Source organism: Nerophis lumbriciformis, linkage group LG05 (assembly GCF_033978685.3).
Source record: "Nerophis lumbriciformis linkage group LG05, RoL_Nlum_v2.1, whole genome shotgun sequence".
In the NCBI taxonomy this organism is placed as follows: domain Eukaryota; kingdom Metazoa; phylum Chordata; class Actinopteri; order Syngnathiformes; family Syngnathidae; genus Nerophis; species Nerophis lumbriciformis.
Window position 1 is genome coordinate 14,350,001 of NC_084552.2, and position 20,000 is coordinate 14,370,000.

The 20,000-nt window shown below is 41.4% G+C and overlaps 2 protein-coding genes across 2 annotated transcripts in view; one reads left to right on the plus strand and one right to left on the minus strand.

Moving 5' to 3' along the window:
* krr1 (KRR1 small subunit processome component homolog) overlaps positions 1-16,431 on the plus strand; it is a 19,807-nt gene extending 3,376 nt beyond the window's left edge. The window contains exons 2-10 of the mRNA XM_061961248.1: positions 5,770-5,945; positions 6,009-6,143; positions 6,229-6,354; positions 8,323-8,406; positions 10,818-10,874; positions 12,694-12,864; positions 12,975-13,052; positions 15,892-15,988; positions 16,072-16,431. Of these exons, the coding sequence (XP_061817232.1) occupies positions 5,770-5,945; positions 6,009-6,143; positions 6,229-6,354; positions 8,323-8,406; positions 10,818-10,874; positions 12,694-12,864; positions 12,975-13,052; positions 15,892-15,988; positions 16,072-16,226 (1,079 nt within the window). The 3' untranslated portion in view covers positions 16,227-16,431. The remainder of the gene's footprint in view (positions 1-5,769; positions 5,946-6,008; positions 6,144-6,228; positions 6,355-8,322; positions 8,407-10,817; positions 10,875-12,693; positions 12,865-12,974; positions 13,053-15,891; positions 15,989-16,071) is intronic.
* A 16-nt stretch (positions 16,432-16,447) lies between these two features.
* The window catches only part of cdnf (cerebral dopamine neurotrophic factor), an 11,981-nt gene continuing 8,428 nt past the window's right edge, over positions 16,448-20,000 (minus strand). Inside the window, exon 4 of the mRNA XM_061961249.1 lies at positions 16,448-16,614. Coding sequence (XP_061817233.1) covers positions 16,448-16,614 — 167 coding nt within the window. The remainder of the gene's footprint in view (positions 16,615-20,000) is intronic.

The following is a 20,000-nucleotide window of genomic DNA, read 5'->3' on the forward strand; positions in this document are numbered from 1 at the left end:
GGCCAAATTGTTTTAACCCAATGCGGCCCCCGAGTCAAAAAGTTTGGGGACCCTTGGTCTAAGCCATACATCACCAAGTCCAATGCAAAGCGTGGGATGCAGTGGTGTAAAGCACGTCGCCACTGGACTCTAGAGCAGTGGAGACGCCTTCTCTGGACTGATGAATCACGCTTTTCCATCTGGCAATCTGATGGACGAGTCTGGGTTTGGAGGTTGCCAGGAGAACAGTACATTTCGGACTGCATTGTGCTGAGTGGGAAATTTGGTGGAGGAGGAATTATGGTGTGGGGTTGTTTTTCAGGAGTTGGGCTTGGCCCCTTAGTTCCAGTGAAAGGAACTTCGAATGCTCCAGGATACCAAAACATTTTGGACAATTCCATGGGATGGCACTTCAAGTTTATATTTGAGTCAAGGCAGGTGGCCAAATATTTTTGCCAATATAGTGTACCTAAAGTAGGTAGGTGTACATTTTTACCAATTTATTGATTTACCTTCCAGTGATATATGTGCCATTTCCTGTGATAAATATTAAGATAGTTATGGACTTTTAAAAACAGTGAAAATGCACCAATTTCTGATCAACTTCTTCAACCTCCCTGCTTGGCACTCAGCATCAAGGGTTGGAATTGGGGGTTAAATCACCAAAAATGATTCCCGAGCGCGGCCACCGCTGCTGCTCACTGGTTGGAATTGGGGGTTAAATCACCAAAAATGATTCCCGAGCGCGGCCACCGCTGCTGCTCACTGCTCCCCTCACCTCCCTGGGGGTGGAACAAGGGGATGGGTCAAATGCAGAGGTTAATTTCACCACACCTAGTGTGTGTGTGACTATCAGTGGTACTTTCATACAAAGTCAATGCAGTTTCGTAACAAAACATTCCAAATTAGGGCTGGGCGATATGGCCTTTTATTAATATCTCAATATTTTTAGGCCATGTCACGATACACGATATATATCTCCATATTTTGCCTTAGCCTTGAATGAACAATTGATGCATATAATCACAGCAGTATGATGATTCTATGTGTCTACATTAAAACATTCTTCTTCATACTGCATTAAATATGCTCATTTTAAACTTTCATGCAGAGAGGGAAATCACAACTAAGTCAATTTAGCAAAAGTGTATTTATTAAACAGTTATTAAGCAGTGGCACAAACATTCATGTAAATTCCAAAACAGAAAGTGCAAGATTGTCAGAGACATTTTAAAACAAGCTATTAGTGCACTTTTGTGCATGATGTCACTAAGATGACATATCAAATCAACACTAAATTAAAGTGCACTTTTTGTACAGAAGGCCACTACAATAGTTTAAAACAAATAAAGTGCACTTTTGTGCACAATGTCATACAAGATATTTCAATAACTGTCAAATAAAAATGAGCTGCATAATAGGAAATCAAATTGCTATGTGGTAGGTTCCTGCGGACGTTATCTCCTTCTGTTGTTCACTATTTTTTTCATACGGTGTTGTTCTGGAAATGTTTGCCTCGGCATTTTGTTGGTGTGGCACCGAACGTAGATGTTGACATGCGGAGTAAGCACTCTTCATTCTCTAGCCGGTGACTTTTCAAATGATGCTACATATTAGCAGTAATGCTACTTTTCGTAGCAACGCTTTTGCCCCAAACTTGACAAATTACGGTTGTCTGTTCGACATATTCCCACTTGAAGCCGACCCGTGCTGTTTTTCTTGGGAATTAATTCTTCCTTCGTTTGTTACCAGATTCGCACCTTCCTTCTCTCGTATTACCACTCGCACCCCAGCTAACGTTAGCAATGCTGCTACCTCTCTACTCCGAGAGGGCGTATACGTATGTGACGTATGTAAGAAGGTGCGCTTGCTGTCTGTGAGAAGGAGACAAGAACGAGTGAGAAAAGCCTGTAGTGTAATGCCTGCAGCTAAAAGCAACTGCGTGAGAACGTATACTCGAATATCACGATATAGTCATTTTCAATATCGCACAGAGACAAACCCGCGATATATCGAGTGTATCGATATATCGCCCAGCCCTAGTTTTATCAGTGTTGGGTTTCAGCAGTACCGGCGTGCATGCACAGTTAAAACACTAAAATAGATTAATGTTCCCAGGGCTGTGTACGTAAAGATAAAGGTACATGTCAAAATAAACATAATAACAGAGGTTTAATGCCACCAACATGTCTCGAATTTAAACGTTTTAAGGTCAAGGCAAGTGTTGTTGTTTTTGTATGAGTTGTAGGGCTGCAAATTATGGCCAAACTAATAATTAAGATTATTGTTATCAATATAGAAATCATGATTACTGATTGTTAGGTAAAACAGTGTTGGGGTGTTAACGTAATACCATCATGTCATTTGTAATGTCTAACAAAAAGACTATAGATAAACGTTATTAGGTTTTTTTATTCTTTAATAACATCAACTTGTCATCTTTGTGTCATTGCATGATGCCTTTGTCTATATTTCTACATTTTGAGAGTTTTTATTTTTTATTAAGTTATGCACATTGATATGTAGATGTAGATGCTGTATCAGGACCGATCCATTAAGAGTTTGAGCAGAAATATGTATTATAGTAATTATATATAGACAATAAAACATGAACAAAATGATGTGTCACATGAATCATTTTTGAAGTAACACCTTAGTGACATGAAAAAAACACAAGTAATGTAAAAAAAAAACCTGGTGTTTACTTTTTGATATCAAAATAAAACACAAAGCCGTTTGGCCAATGAAGATAAACAAGCTTTGTTCTTCTCCAACGCCTCCCTGGTGTTTCAGTACAACGGTTTTGCCAACAACAACAACAAAAAACAATCTTCACCGCCTGCGTTCAATTCGATGAGATGACTAAACATTTTAGCTAATATTGATGTTATTTCAACACTGATACAGTTTCCAGTTAAATAAAGGAGTGGATATCCCAGTAAACCGTTTATAAACAAGTTGTGACAACGTTCACGACACATAGCCTGCTGCAAAACATCAAATAGTTTTCTCCTTCGCTGTATACTTTTTCCAATATTGTCCACACCTGTCTCCATCTAAACACAGCAGTGCGCTCTTAAACGCACGGCGGGAAGCAAGGGAAAATGACGTTAAACCAAGCGCTTGGCTCCGTTTACTCCGAGGGGAAACCTCTGCAGCAAAGTCGGTGTCGTTCGTCCGCCGTGATTATCAAGCCAAACGCCGCTAGGGTGCATGCGCCTAATTTTGTGTTGCCTAAAATGCATTAATAAATGACATTTTTTTTGGTAATTAAAAAATCAATCGGTATTAATAACCATCGGGAATTGTCGCAAATTATCATTGTACCGTTTATTGTTACATCCCTTGTCCATTAACAAGTTAAAAAGTCAAGGGCGGCAATGTTCCCTCTAATTGTTCATGTGTGTGAGCAAACGCAAAAACTCCCTGAGCATTCAGTGGAGCCCATGTGAGCAACATCAGACGTGCACACTGTGGCTACACCAGCAGCACACCTGTCCCAAACCTGACTAAATAACAAGTTCAATCTCCATCCATCCATCCATCCATCCATTATCTACCGCTTGTCCCTTTCGGGGTCGCGGGGGGTGCTGGAGCCTATCTTAGCTGCATTCGGGCGGAAGGCGGGGTACACCCTGGACAAGTTCCCACCTCATCGCAGGGCCAACACAGATAGACAGACAACATTCTGTTATTATTATAATCAAATGACAGCAGTCATTTCTATTTCTAACATAAGTGTTTAGGCCCACTTACAATGACAATAACAACAAATATAGTTTTTCATGAACTGTGTACTTGTATTGTTTGTCTGGGTGGAGGTCCTGCTTTGGAAATAATTTGTACCCCTTTCAGACATTGCATTTAGTTCCCATTAAAACATTCACATGTTGCACAATGAGATGTAAGCAGGGGATTGTGTGTACATTCCTGCAACTTCCTGTTTGTAAAAAATTAGTATTTATTTAATATACTAACAGCATTTTATGATTAATATTTATAAATTAAGATTCCTAATAAATGACACTAGAATAAGCACACATTTGATTGGTAAATCATAGTGTAACGACCTGGAATGACACTTTATGTGTGGTGTTGGAGTTGTCCGACTTTTTGTGTGGCTGTAAACGCATCACTGGCTAAGTGCCATATGTGCATGTGTTGGCGCAAGTGAGAAAGAGCGAGCGGCTGCTGTTGATATAACAAAGTTGCTTTTGGTCTGGTTTGTACTGCAGAAAATGACCAGTTTTGCTAGATATAATTTTTTTACTAATGTTTTGGTGATGTGTTTCTGGCCGACAATAAAGAGTTTTGCTCAGTAAAGTGATCGATGGAATTCATGTTCTCAAAGCGTCTCGACAGACGTTACAATATTTGAACAATGATGAGGAAAACTGTTTTCTCTGTCGTGTCCGTGTCGTGTCGTAAATTGTTATGCGCTTATTTTTTTATTTGATTTTGTGCGTGGCATAGATTTGCCGTGCGCAGAGGACGCTTGAGCAGTGTGCAAATGCACAGGCGCGCACCTTAGAGGGAACATTGAAGGGCGGTCACGGCATGTTCTTGCCGCGAATGTTGGTCAATTTTTTGGCCATTAAGGCAAATGACGATCGCGGTTAAATTCGAGTGCTGCACCAAGTCAGCTGTGGCTGCTTCTTCCAGGCTTCTGATTGGACAAAATGTGCATGACAGCAGTTGTATGCGTTTGTGAGTAGACATAGACACTTTTGAAACTACACTTGTGTGGATGGTAGAGATGCGCGGTTTGCGGACACGACCGCGGATTATCCGTGGGTCGGGCGGTTGAAATTTAAAAATATTAGATTTTATCCGCGGGTCGGGTCGGGCGGTTGAAATAAAAAAAATTGATTTTAAATAGATTCAGGCGGGTGGCAGTTAAACCAATTCGGAAATATATATACATAGTTAAATGTTGTTACCCACATACGAAAAACGAGCAGGCACCTGCAGCATATGCCACAACAGAAGAAGAAGAAAAAAAAGAGATGGCAACGCCGGCAGCAAACGTGGTACGCGACAAACTAAAAAAGGGAATACTAAAGACCAGGGGAAAAAAAGGCCAGAAAAGTTCAGCGTGGACTTGTTTTTATGAGGTTGTAAATCAGGATGATAGTAATGCTGGCTACGTGATTTGCAAGAGCTGCGACGCTGTTTATGTCTACGACAGTCACAAAACCGGGACATCTAACATGGTGCATCACATTTGTGCAAAACCCAGAATCTCCACAAACACCCTGAGCATGAGCAGTTTCGTCCGCCGTGATCCCAGAAGAGTGCCACAGGATGTTAAAACAAGATAGAACGCAGCTGCCTGCAGCAGTTTGAGTGGCGCGACCGCGCTTGGAGGTGCGCTCAGCGCGGCTCCCAGATGATTGCGCACTGGTGTGCGTCTGGGCCGTGACAGCGTGGCACGCATTGAATGTCTCTGCTGCATTGGATCAGTCTCCTTTCTTTAACAGGCAAAAGCTTTATAACCTCACTAATGCCTTGCATCGTCTATATTAGATATATAACAACGGGCGAGTGCGGTTTTGATTAAATGTTAGTTCGGGTGGATGCGGATGGTTGACGACTTTTGTGATGCGGTGCGGATGAAATAATTGCCTATCCGCGCATCTCTAGTAGATGGAGATCGTAATCGCCTTGGATATGCGTTTTTGAAACTCTCCGTGTTCGTGTGGACATGTGACCACTGCAAAGAGCTACACACATTCCTACATAGAGGCTTAGTGTCAAACAATACACAAGGTTGTTTTTTTTTGCGCGCAGTGGACGAAGCCGAACTCCTGACCGTCCCCGATGGCTGGAAAGAGCAACCCTTCACCAGGGACGACAATCCCCGTGGTTTGTTGGAGGAGAGCAGCTTCGCCACCCTGTTCCCTAAATACAGAGAAGCCTACCTGAGAGATTGTTGGCCACTGGTGGAGAAGGCCTTAGGAGAGGTGGTGAGTACCCTGAGCTACCATTTGATGTCTATTTGTGAAGTTGAGTCCCAACGCTTGTTTCAGAATATCAAAGCCTCCCTGGACGTGATCGAGGGAAGCATGAGCGTCTGCACAACAAGGAAAACCTTCGACCCCTACGCCATCATCAGAGCCCGGGATCTCATTAAGCTTCTTGCCAGGAGTGTTCCATTTGAGCAGGTGGATTCTGTGCACTTTGCTGACAGGCAGTATATCGTCTTCTCCTCCTCCTCCTTCACGCACGCATTATTCTCGCTGCCTCCAGGCTGTACGGATATTACAGGACGACGTCGCGTGTGACATCATCAAGATAGGCACCCTGGTGAGGAACAGGGAGAGGTTCGTGAAGCGACGACAGCGTATCATCGGCCCCAAAGGATCCACCCTCAAAGTGAGTCCCCCACGTCTACACCTACTCAGTGGCTTAGTGGTTAGAGCAGGGGTGGGCAATTCATTTTTACCGGGGGCCGCATAAGCAACCCGAGCACTGCTGGAGGGCCACACCGACAATATTTCAATTAAATTATTTTTGATATACCGTAAGATAAATAATAATAATAATAATAATTTCATTTAACCTAACTTAACTTTATACAAAAGCAGATTCTTTTTGATGGTTTTATTTTTAACACTGTCTTACACAACGATTCCTGATATATAATACTATGCAAAAATGTCCATTTCTGCACAGGGTTAATTTCTGTCACTTTATCCTGCATTATCCAACATTTTTCCCCGTCAGATTTGGACAACCATCTGTTGTGAAAAATCGTTTTTAATCATATTTATTTTATATTGGTTTTATATGTAATTATTTTTTGTTTTTATTCATTCATTGGTGGAGCTAAGGATAATATTTTAATATTGTTTTTAATATTGTTGTGCAGCACTTTGGAAACATTTTGTTGTTTAAATGTGCTATATAAATAAAGTGGATTGGATTGGATTGTCACACCTGCCAGCTTGTCCCATTTCCTGTGGTTGTCTCTTTAATTGACTGCATGGCTGCCAGCTCCTTCGTGATTTGAAAGTCTGTAGTTATCCCACATAAGAAGATGAGCAGCTGGGCGGTGTCACGTACATCACAGCTCTCATCCAAAGCCAGCGAAAAACAGTCAAAAGTCTCCGGGCATCCAATAAGCACTCCTTAATAAACTCTCCGTCAGAAAACGCCTTACTTTTTCTGGCGATTTTGTGAGAAATGACAAAACTTGTCCTGACGGCTGCATCTCTGGGGGTGTGAAATTTGGCAAAAAGTCCTTGTTGGGTTTGCAGTTTTACCATCAACGCATCAGCCTCCCTTGCGCGCGCTTCATCAGACAGACTACGGTATTTTTCCTCGTGCTTCGTCGTGTTGCGGCGATTCAAATGATATTCTTTAAACACAGCAACCTGTGTACCACAAATTAAGCACACGGCTTTACCTTTTCATTTCTGTAAAGAAATACTTGGCAGTCCATGTCTTGTTGGAAACACAGCCTTTGTCATCAACTTTTCTCTTTTTAGCGTCTCATCCCTTGTCGCTGTGCACCTTCACTCACAGGTTACACCCGGACATACGCCCATAAATAACACTTTTCAAAATAAAAGCAGCACAGTTTTGCACGCACGACATAGATGTTTTTTAAACTTTATTTTGTCATTTGTGATTGCCGTTGTTCACATTCACTCTCAATCACACATATGTCCACACGGAAGTACCGTATTTTTTGGAGTATAAGTCGCACCTGCCGAAGATGCATAATAAAGAAGGAAAAAAACATATACAGTATAAGTCGCAGTGGAGCCCGGCCAAATTATGAAAAAAAATGCGACTTATGGTCTGAAAAATACGGTAATGCAAATAACGCTTTTCAAAACAAATGCAGCACCGTTGTATTGCACACTTGACATAGATACTTTTTAAAATTTATTTTGTAATTTATGATTGGCCTCACGCGGGCCGGACAGGGACGCACAAAGGGCCGGATGTGGCCCGCGGGCCGCCGGATGTGGCCCGCGGGCCGCAGAATGCTCAGGTCTGGGTTAGAGTGTCCGCCCTGAGATCGGTAGGTTGTGAGTTCAAACCCTGCTTGATTCATACCAAAGGCTATAAAAATGGGACCCATTACCTCCCTGCTTGGCACTCAGCATCAAGGGTTGGAATTGGGGGTTAAATCAACAAAAATGATTTCCGGGCGCATCACCTTTACTGTCCACTGATCCCCTCACCTCCCAGGGGGTGGACAAGGGAATGGGTCAAATGCAGAGAATAATTTCGCCACACCTAGTGTGTGTGTGACAATCATTGGTACTTTAACGTCTGTCAAAGAATTTATATTTGAACTCTGTCTCACATGAAGTGCTGTGTCTTGCACAGGCTTTGGAGTTGTTGACCAACTGTTATGTGATGGTGCAGGGAAACACGGTCTCAGCCTTGGGACCCTTCAGCGGCCTGAAGGAGGTAAGCGTCCTGTGCTTGCATGACCATAGAACTATTCATAGGGCCTTACAGGGGAACTGCTATTTTTTTAGAATTGTGCCTATCATTCACAGTTAGAGATGTCCGATAATGGCTTTTTTGCCGATATTCCGATATTGTCCAACTCTTAATTACCGATTCCGATATCAACCGATACCGATATATACAGTCGTGGAATTAACACATTGTAATGCCTAATTTTGTTGTGGTGCCCCGCTGGATGCATTAAACAATGTAGCTTTACCATGAATTGATTAACGTGGACCCCGACTTAAACAAGTTGAAAAACTTATTGGGGTGTTACCATTTAGTGGTCAATTGTACGGAATATGTACTGTACTGTGCAATCTACTAATACAAGTTTCAATCAATCAATCAAAAACAAGTTATTTTCCAAAATAAGAGAACAACTTCAACTCCAGTTATGGAAAGAAATGCCAACATGGCACTGCCATATTTATTATTGAAGTCACAAAGTGCATTATTTTTTTAAAGGGGAACATTATCACAATTTCAGAATGGTTAAAACCATTAAAAATCAGTTCCCAGTGGATTATTTTATTTTTCGAAGTTTTTTTCAAAATTTTACCCATCACGCAATATCCCTAAAAAAAAGCTTCAAAGTGCCTGATTTTAACCATCGTTATATACACCCGTCCATTTTCCTGTGACGTCACACAGTGATGCCAGTACAAACTTGGCGGATAGAACAGCAAGGTATGGCGACATTAGCTCGGATTCAGACTCGGATTTCAGCGGCTTAAGCGATTCAACAGATTACGCATGTATTGAAACGGATGGTTGTAGTGTGGAGGCAGGTAGCGAAAACGAAATTGAAGAAGAAACTGAAGCTACTGAGCCATATCGGTTTGAACCGTATGCAAGCGAAACCGACGAAAACGACACGACAGCCAGCGACACGGGAGAAAGCGAGGACGAATTCGGCGATCGCCTTCTAACCAACGATTGGTATGTGTTTGTTTGGCATTAAAGGAAACTAACAACCATGAACTAGGTTTACAGCATATGAAATACATTTGGCAACAACATGCACTTTGAGAGTGCAGACAGCCCATTTCAGGCGCGCTAAGAACATATATTTTTCCACGATTTCAGCACTCAGGTTAACCATACCTAAATAGACACAAAATACTGCATTACACAAGACTACCCGAATGTACTCGAATGATTGAAAAAAATAAATGTTTTTAAGCTAAATTACTGGTAAACACAGTGTATGTATAATAATTTACGTAAAACCGCGAGTAATGAATAAAGTTTTCATCAATTAATATATTCTGTAGACATACCCTCATCCGCTCTCTTTTCCTGAAAGCTGATCTGTCCAGTTTTGGAGTTGATGTCAGCATCTGCTTTGAGTGTCGCAGGATATCCACACATTCTTGCCATCTCTGTCGTAGCATAGCTTTCGTCGGTAAAGTGTGCGGAACAAACGACTGACCATTTCGTCGGCTTTCTCCACAGCCTCGTATTTTGAACAAATTTCGTCCAATTTCTTGCCACTTTCACATCTTTGGGCCACTGGTGCAACTTGAATCCGTCCCTGTTCGTGTTGTTACACCCTCCGACAACACACCGACGAAAGTGAGAAAATGGCAGATTGCTTCCGCTCCGAGAGCGAATAATAGAAAGGCGTTTAATTCGCCAAAATTCACCCATTTAGAGTTGGGAAATCGGTTAAAAAAGTATATGGTCTTTTTTCTGCAACATCAAGGTATATACCGTATTGACGCTTACATAGGTCTGGTGATAATGTTCCCCTTTAAACACAGCATCTCCTGTCGTATAGAGGATCTTTGACGAGTGTTAGCAGAACTTCGGTTATGTACATTTGTGACTATAGCAGACATTTGCTGATGCAAACATGGCTTGATATGACTTGCATTGACATTAGACATAAATGACTTGACTTGACTTTATTAATTCATGCTTGCAGTTGAGCCAGGGCCCCACTGAAAAAACAGCTGAACTTTACAATGAATATCAAACAAACAAAAATAAAAAAAAATGAAAAGAACAAATCGTATTTTATATAAAAAAAACATTTTCAGGGCAACATCAGCATGGAAATTATTAGCATTCTGGTATATGACTGTATTACTTATTTAATTAGTGTCATTATACAGTTTAATTGCAGTATGCAGGGTAGAGTTTTTAAGTCTCTTTGTCTTGGCTTTGGGCTCGGGTTCAGCCAGCTTATGTTGGTTCCTCAATGTCCTCGCAGTGCGGCTGCCTCGTGTTAGAGGTTCCAGGTCATGCAGTGGGTGTTGGTCATCATGCATATCCCTGACCAGCTTCACTAATCTAAAGATAATTGTACACTTCTGAAAACATAATTTATGTGTACAAGCTCACATATTCCTGTTTGTTAGGTGCGCAAGGTCGTCATGGACACAATGAAAAACATCCACCCCATCTACAACATCAAGGTAAGCATGGGAAGCAGACCTCCTTCTCTTCATCTTCACATGCCCGATGAGGAAGTTTTCCATCCTTGTTCTGGACCTGCTGACAGACACATTTCTCTCTGGGTTCGACCGCAAGGGCCGGCTCAACCTGGAGCTGAGGGCATTGAAAATTAGGACTTAAATACAGTCGTGCTCATAAGTTTACATACCCTGGGAGAATTTATGATTTCTTGGCCATTCTTCAGAGAATATGAATAATAACACAAAAACCTTTCTTCTACTCATGCTTAATGGTTGTGTGAAGCTATTTATTGGCAAACAACTGTGTTTACACTTTTTAAATCAAAATGACAAAAGAAAGTACCCAAATGACCCTGATCGAAAGTTTACATACCCCAGTGACTTTGATCAGATAACATGCACAAAAGTTGACACAAACAGGTTTGAATGGCTAATCAAGGTTCCAATCATCACCTGTGACATGTTTGTTTGTAATTAATGTGTGTGTATAAAAGGTCGGTGAGTTTCTGGGCTTCTGACAGACCATTGCATCTTTCATCCAGTGCTGCACAGATTTTTCTGCATTCTGAGTCATGGGGAAGGCAAAAGAATTGTCAAAGGATCTGCGACAAAAGGTAATTGAACGGCATAAAACAGGAAAGGGGTATAAAAAGATATCCAAGGAATTGAGAATGCCAATCAGCAGTGTTCAAACGCTGATTAAGAAGTGGAAAATGAGGGATTCAGGTAGACCAGCAAAGATTTCAGCCACAACTGCCAGGAAAAATGTTCGATATGCAAAGAAAAATCTACAAATAACTTCAGCTGAAATACAGGACTCTGAAAAATTGTGGTGTGGCTGTTTCAAGATGCACAATAAGGAGGCACTTGAAGAAAAATGGGCTGCATGGTCGTGTCGCTAGAAGAAAGCCATTTCTGCGCAAATGTCACAAAGTGTCCCGCTTACATTACGCCAAACAGCCTCAAAACTTCTGGAACAAAGTAATTTGGAGTGATGAGACCAAAATTTAACTTTTTGGCCACTCGACCATGCAGCCCATTTTTCTTCAAGTGCCTCCTTATTGTGCATCTTGAAACAGCCACTCCACAATTTTTGAGAGAGTCCTGTATTTCAGCTGAAGTTATTTGTGGATTTTTCTTTGCATCTCGAACAATTTTCCTGGCAGTTGTGGCTGAAATCATTGCTGGTCTACCTGAATTTTCCACTTCTTAGTCAGTGTTTACGCTGAACACTGCTGATTGGCATTCTCAATTCCTTGGATATCTTTTTATACCCCTTTCCTGTTTTATGCAGTTCAATTACCTTTTCTCGTAGATCCTTTGACAATTATTTTGCCTTCCCCATGACTCAGAATCCAGAAACATCTGTGCAGCACTGGATGAAAGATGCAATGGTCTGTCAGAAGCCCAGAAACTTACTGATCTTTTATACACACACATTAATTACAAACACACATGTCACAGGTGAGGATTGGAACCTTGATTAGCCATTCAAACCTGTTTGAGTCAACTTTTGTGCATGTTATCAGATCAAAGTCACTGGGGTATGTCAACTTTTGATCAGGGTCATTTGGGTACTTTTGTCATTTTGATTTAAAAAGAGTAAACACAGCTCTTTGCCAATAAATAGCTTCACACAACCATTAAGCATGAGTAGAAGAAAGGTTTTTGTGTTATCATTCATAATATCTGAAGAATGGCCAAGAAATCATGAATTCTCCCAGGGTATGTAAACTTATGAGCACAACTGTATGTATTGCCATGCCTCACTATCACGATGACAAGTCACATATGTGGACAATAACTCTCCCTCGGCCAGACGCTGATGATCAAACGAGAACTGTCCAAAGATACCGAGCTTCGCACGCAGAACTGGGAGCGCTTCCTGCCCAAGTTCCGCCACAAGAACCTGGCCAAGCGCAAGGAGCCTAAAAAGAAGAGCGTGAAGAAGGCGTACACACCATTCCCGCCGCAGCAGCCAGATAGCAAGGTGAGTTTGTTTGACAGGTAAATACACCTGAAACGCTTGTTTACACTTTCACAGATACAGTATGTCATCATAATAATAATCATCATCATTGTTTGCACACTTTGGAAAAGGTTGACAAGGAGCTGGCCACTGGAGAATTCTTCCTGCAGGAAAGCGTGAAGAGGAGGAAGAAAATGCAAGAAAAAAAGGTGGGCAGCTTACACTTCAGTCTTTATATGACATAACAAACTCCTGATAATCATTATCAATTAGGAACTAGATGAGGCAATTCCTGAAGGAATTGCGTGTGAATGCTCCGAAGCTGAAGTTGAACTGAAATCCTAGATTTTTTTTTAGAATTGCTGAAGTAGAGCACGCAATTCCCAAACAGGCTGAATATTTTGAAGTTGGAACAGTTTGAATCCGATGAAAAATGTGGGAGTTGTGGGACTTTGAAGAATATCCCATTGATTTCAATGGGAATTTCCAAAAAATGTGTGATTTTCGGGAAAAGCGGGAATTTTTTTGAAAATGGTAAACAACGGTGGTCTGAATGAGTTGAAATGGCTGGTGTTGGAATTTTTCATATCGGTCGAGAAATGTTGAAGTACCGTATTTTCCGCACTATAAGGCGCACCGGATTATAAGGCGCACCTTCAATGAATGGCCAATTTAAAACTGTGTTCATATATAAGGCGCACCGCATTATAAGGCGCATAGAATAGACGCTACAGTAGAGGCTGGGGTTACGTTATGCATCCATTAGATGGAGCTGCGCTAAAGGGATCGTCAACAAAACAAATAGTGATTGTTCTGACACTTGTACTTGCTGCTCTCTGTTCAACAACTCACTGTTCCAGTTTAAACTCTGCGTCGTAAGCGTGTCTCTTAATAGGAGCCATTTTTGGGTCTTTACATAAAGTTTAGGTCTCGCAACTACGGGACTTCATTTTCCCCCGTAGAAGAAGCGCTTCTTCTACGGTAAGCAGCCGTAGAAGGGGGAAAATGAAGTCGGCGTAGTTACCGTAGTTGCGAGACCTGTTGTGGCTCAATATTGGTCCATATATAAGGCGCACCGGATTATAAGGCGCACTGTCAGCTTTTGAGGAAATTGAAGGTTTTTAGGTGCGCCTTATAGTGCGGAAAATACGGTAGCAACATGTTGAATTGAGAAATGGTATTACGGAATTTCGGGAAAACCGGGAATTTTTACCGTTCAAAAAATAACAGTTTTTTTGTCCTGATTAAAAGGAATGGTTAGACGGTGGAACGGTTGAAATGCGTTGAAAAGCGTTGAAAAATGTGGAAGGAGTAGTCGCCAGAAAAAAGGGTGGAAATAAAGCTTTAGAAAACCAGGAATTCTGGAAAAAATCATGGAATTTTTTGGAACTTGGAAAAAGGGTAGTTTAACTTTTCAGTATGGTGGACTGTTGAAGGTGGAATGGCTTGAATCGGTTGACAAATTTGGAAATGGTGGAAGTTTGAAAAAGGGCCAATTCATTTTGAATGGGGAAAAATGTACCGGAAAACCTGGAACTCTGGGAAATCTGGGAATTTTTGGAATTGGTCAAGGGAAAGCCCGCTATTAATGAATGGGCTGAACAGTTTGAAGTTGGAACAGTTTGAATTGCATACTTGCCAACCTTGAGACCTCAGATTTCGGGAGGTGGGGGGGGGGGGGGGGTTGGGGTGTTAGGGCGGGGGGCGGGGCGTGGTTGGGGGCGTGGAGTATATTTACAGCTAGAATTCACCAAGTCAATTATTTCATATATATATATATATATGAAATAATTGACTTTCAGTGAATTCTAGCTATAAATATATATTTATTTTATTATATATATAAAAATAAGAGAAATACTTGAATTTCAGTGTTCATTTATTTACACATATACACACACATAACACTCATCTACTCATTGTTGAGTTAAGGGTTGAATTGTCCATCCTTGTTCTATTCTCTGTCACTATTTTTCGAACCATGCTGAACATGATGATGCATTCTGTGTGGCACGCACAAAAGTGCTTTCATCAAATGCACTAGATGGCAGTATTGTCCTGTTTAAGAGTGTCACAACATTGCTGTTTACGGCAGACGAACTGCTTTACGGTATACAAAAACGTGACTGCTGTTGTTGTGTGTTGTTGCCGCGCTAGGAGGACGTTAATGAAACTGCCTAGCAATAAACCCACATAAGAAACCAAGAACTCGCCCTCCATCATTCTACAGTTATAACGTTATTGGGCAGGTATGCTGTTTATGTTGTGGGCCTGAATTTCGGGAGATTTTCGGGAGAAAATTTGTCCCGGGAGGTTTTCGGGAGAGGCGCTGATTTCGGGAGTCTCCTGGAAAATCCGGGAGGGTTGGCAAGTATGCCTTTGAGCGATATATCCCGCATCTACTTTGTTTTAGCATTCAAGAATATTTCAGTTGTTTTTATCCTTCTTTGTGGGGACATTGTTGATTGTCATGTCATGTTCGGCTATACATTGTGGACGCCGTCTTTGCTCCACAGTAAGTCTTTGCTGTCGTCCAGCATTCTGTTTTTGTTTACTTTGTAGCCATCAGTTTTCTGCATAGCCTTCCCTAAGCTGCAATGCCTTTTCTTAGGGGCACTCACCTTTTGTTTATTTTTGGTTTAAGCGTTAGACACATTTGTACCTGCACGCTGCCTCCCGCTGTTTCCGACATCTACAAAGCAATTAGCTACCGGCTGCCACCTACTGATATGGAAGAGTATTACATGGTTACTCTGCCGAGCTCTAGACAGCACCGACCACTCAACAACACATCATTTGCAGACTATAATTACTGATTTGCAAAACATATTTTTAACCCAAATAGGTGAAATTAGATAAACACTTAGAAAAACACTGCTCTAGGTCGCGTGATTGCAACCCGCTTATTCACTATGTGGTTTGTATATCAAAAAGTTTGTATAATTAATTTGTGCTTGCAAAGCAAAGGTGGTCATTCTTGATGCTTAAAAAGAAACAACTGTTGCCTAAAAGTATGTGACAAAATTTGCCTTTTTGTTGTCTTCTTAGGTCAAGCAGGCCGAGGCACTGACCAAGAAGCAGGAGGAGAGAAACAAAGCTTTTATTCCTCCCAAAGAGAAACCTTTATTGAAGACGACTGCAAAAGGTAAGGATACAAACTAGAGGGCAACATGTTGACTGTATATATGTATGTACATGTGTGTATATGTATGGACGCTGTTGTTTCAGCTCCTGTGAAAAGCAAGCTAGACATCGACGCCCTGAAGGACAAAGTAAGAAAAGCCAAAAGCAAGAAACTGGGAGCTCCGCCTGTCACTCCAGCGCCTCCAGCCAGTGCGAGCACAGGCAAGAAGAAGAAGAAAACGTCAAAAGGCAAAAGCTGAGCACCACTGCTGTGTCATGTGATGTCGTGTATCATGTGATGTTGCGTTTGATAGACTCTGGAGGCACAAAAAGATATAACCAACAGACCAATCTTTTCAGGTTTGCTAGGGTCAGTATTTATATGTGAGAACATACTTTCGGACACAGCTGGCTGGAATCAAAACATCCTGTACATTTTTGATAAATGGAGTCCTTTTTACCCTTCATTGCATCCATTTGTTCACAGCTCCGCTTTCTGCAGCGGTGCCTTTTCCAGGATGAGGCTGACAAACTCGTGTTTCTCCAAGCACCCTCGACACTCTTCTCCCCACGAAGCTAAAATGTTCCTCAGCTCCAGCACTCTCATTTTCTTCAGCCCCTCGCTGCTCAGCTGTCTCGTCTCAGGCTCTGTAGAGCAGCATTACAAAGGGGATAAACGGTAACCCTTAAATGGGTACATTATCACAATTTCAGAATGGTTAAAACCATTAAAAATCAGTTCCCAGTGGCTTATTATATTTTTCGAAGTTTTTTTCAAAATTTTACCCATCACGCAATATCCCTAAAAAAAGCTTCGAAGTGCCTGATTTTAACCATCGTTATATACACCCGTCCATTTTCCTGTGACGTCACATAGTAATGCCAACACAAACAAACATGGCGGAAAGAACAGCAAGCTATAGCGACATTAGCTCGGATTCAGACTCTGATTTCAGCAGCTTAAGCGATTCAACAGATTACGAATGTATTGAAACGGATGGTTGTAGTGTGGAGGCAGGTAGCGAAAACGAAATTGAAGAAGAAACTGAAGCTATTGAGCCATATCGGTTTGAACCGTATGCAAGCGAAAACAACACGACAGCCAGCGACACGGGAGAAAGCGAGGACGAATTCGGCGATCGCCTTCTAACCAACGATTGGTATGTGTTTGTTTGGCATTAAAGGAAACTAACAACTATGAACTAGGTTTACAGCATATGAAATACATTTGGCAACAACATGCACTTTGAGAGTGCAGACAGCCCAATTTTCATCAATTAATATATTCTGTAGACATACCCTCATCCGCGCTCTTTTCCTGAAAGCTGATCTGTCCAGTTTTGGAGTTGATGTCAGCAGGCCAGGGAAGCTAGGGTAGATAGGGGGTTTAGCTCGCTCGTCTGCGGGAACAAACTGCCGCCATTGCTTGCCGTGCTACCGAGGTCCTTTGTCCCTGAATTGCTCACACACTCCGGCAGATTCAATGGAGGTCTGGCGGCAGATTTCTTTGACTTTATCGTTGGAAATGCATCTGCTTTGAGTGTCGCAGGATATCCACACACTTGCCATCTCTGTCGTAGCATAGCTTTCGTCGGTAAAGTGTGCGGAACAAATGTCCAATTTCTTGCCACTTTGGCATCTTTGGGCCACTGGTGCAACTTGAATCCGTCCCTGTTCGTGTTGTTACACCCTCCGACAACACACCGACGAGGCATGATGTCTCCAAGGTACGGAAAACAGTCGAAAAAACGGAAAATAACAGAGCTGATTTGACTCAGTGTTTGAGAAAATGGTGGATTGCTTCCCGATGTGACGTCACAACGTCCGAGAGCGAATAATAGAAAGGCGTTTAATTCGCCAAAATTCACCCATTTAGAGTTCGGAAATCGGTTAAAAAAAAAAAAGGTCTTTTTTCTGCAACATCAAGGTATATATTGACGCTTACATAGGTCTGGTGATAATGTTCCCCTTTAAAGGGGAACATAATAACCCTGGATGTCTTGGCTCACACCGTCCCTTATGCCACCGAAGATGATCAAGAGTTGGGCTGTCTGCACTCTCAAAGTGCATGTTTTTGCCAAATGTATTTCATATGCTGTAAACCTAGTTCATAATTGTTAGTTTCCTTTAATGCCAAACAAACACATACCAATCGTTGGTTAGAAGGCCATCGCCAAATTCGTCCTCGCTTTCTCCCGTGTCGCTGGCTGTCGTGTCGTTTTCGTCGGTTTCGCTTGCATACGGTTCAAACCGATATGGCTCAATAGCTTCAGTTTCTTCTTCAATTTCGTTTTCGCTACCTGCCTCCACACTACAACCATCCGTTTCAATACATTCGTAATCTGTTGAATCGCTTAAGCCGCTGAAATCCGAGTCTGAATCCGAGCTAATGTCGCTATACCCTGCTGTTCTTTCCGCCATGTTTGTTTGTTTTGGCTTCACTATGTGACGTCACAGGAAAATGGACGGGTGTATATAACGATGGTTAAAATCAGGCACTTTGAAGCTTTTTTTAGGGATATTGCGTGATGGGTAACATTTTGGAAAAAACTTCGAAAAATATAATAAGCCACTGGGAACTGATTTTTAATGGTTTTAACCATTCTGAAATTGTGATAATGTTCCCCTTTAAGACAGGGTTATGCAAACTGCACAGGTGAACCTCAAATGAAAATATCCTGCAAAAGTTGATTCATGTCAGCAATTCAACTTCAAATATGAAACTAATAAGTGATGTAAAGTCATTACGAGCAAAGTGAGATACATCAAACATGTATTTATCATTTTGATGATCGTGCTTTACAGTTTCTGAAAACATTTGGCGGTTTTCACAAGCTGTAAGCCATAAATCATCAAAATGATATCAAAATAAGGCTTGAAATTAGAGATGTCCGATAATGGCTTTTTTGCCGATATCCGATATTCCGATATTGTCCAACTCTTAATTACCGATTCCGATATCAACCGATGCCGATATGTACAATCGTGGAATTAACACATTATTATGCCTAATTTTGTTGTGATGCCCCGCTGGATGCATTAAACAATGTAACAAGGTTTTCCAAAATAAATCAACTCAAATTATGGAAAAAAATGCCAACATGGCACTGCCATATTTATTATTGAAGTCACAAAGTGCATTTTTTTTTTTTTTTACATGCCTCAAAACAGCAGTTTGGAATTTGGGACATGCTCTCCCTGAGAGAGCATGAGGAGGTTGAGGTGGGGGGTATATTGTAGCGTCCCGGAAGAGTTAGTGCTGGAAGGGGTTCTGGGTATTTGTTCTGTTGTGTTACGGTGCGGATGTTCTCCCGAAATGTGTTTGTCATTCTTGTTTGCTGTGGGTTCACAGTGTGGCGCATATTTGTAACAGTGTAAACGTTGTTTATGCGGCCACCCTCAGTGTTACCTGAATGGCTGTTGACCAAGTATGTTTTGCATTCACTTGTGTGTGTGAAACGCCGTAGATATTATGTGCCTTTTTAAGGTTTATTGGCGCTCTGTGCTACTCCCTACATCCGTGTACACAGCGGCTTTTTTAAAAGTAAAAAACGTTACTTTTTGAAACCGATACCGATAATTTCCGATATTACATTTTAAAGCATTTATCGGCCGATAATATCGGACATCTCTACTTGAAATATCTTGAGTTGCACGTTCTGATCATATGTCATATATTCATTCCACCTTGTAAATCTACTGGAATAAACAAACTTTTGCACAATATTTACATGTTTACGAGTTACAGGTTACAATTTGTCCAATATCGAGTATTACTTATAATGAATTCCAATTTTCCAGTAAAAAAAAAAACAAGCCAAAAATGCACCCCAGGGATGCATTTTGAATAACGGTGTCTCGAGAGATCCTTCAAATATTCTCATGTCCTGAAAAAAGTTTCTCAAAAACCAACTATTGATTTTTTTTGCCTTTTAAAAGGGCCAGTATGTTTAAATAATGAGTTGCTGCATGCTTTACATGGAAAAAAAACAGTGCCATCTGGTGGAAAAATGTAAAAATTGAAGGACAGAGCT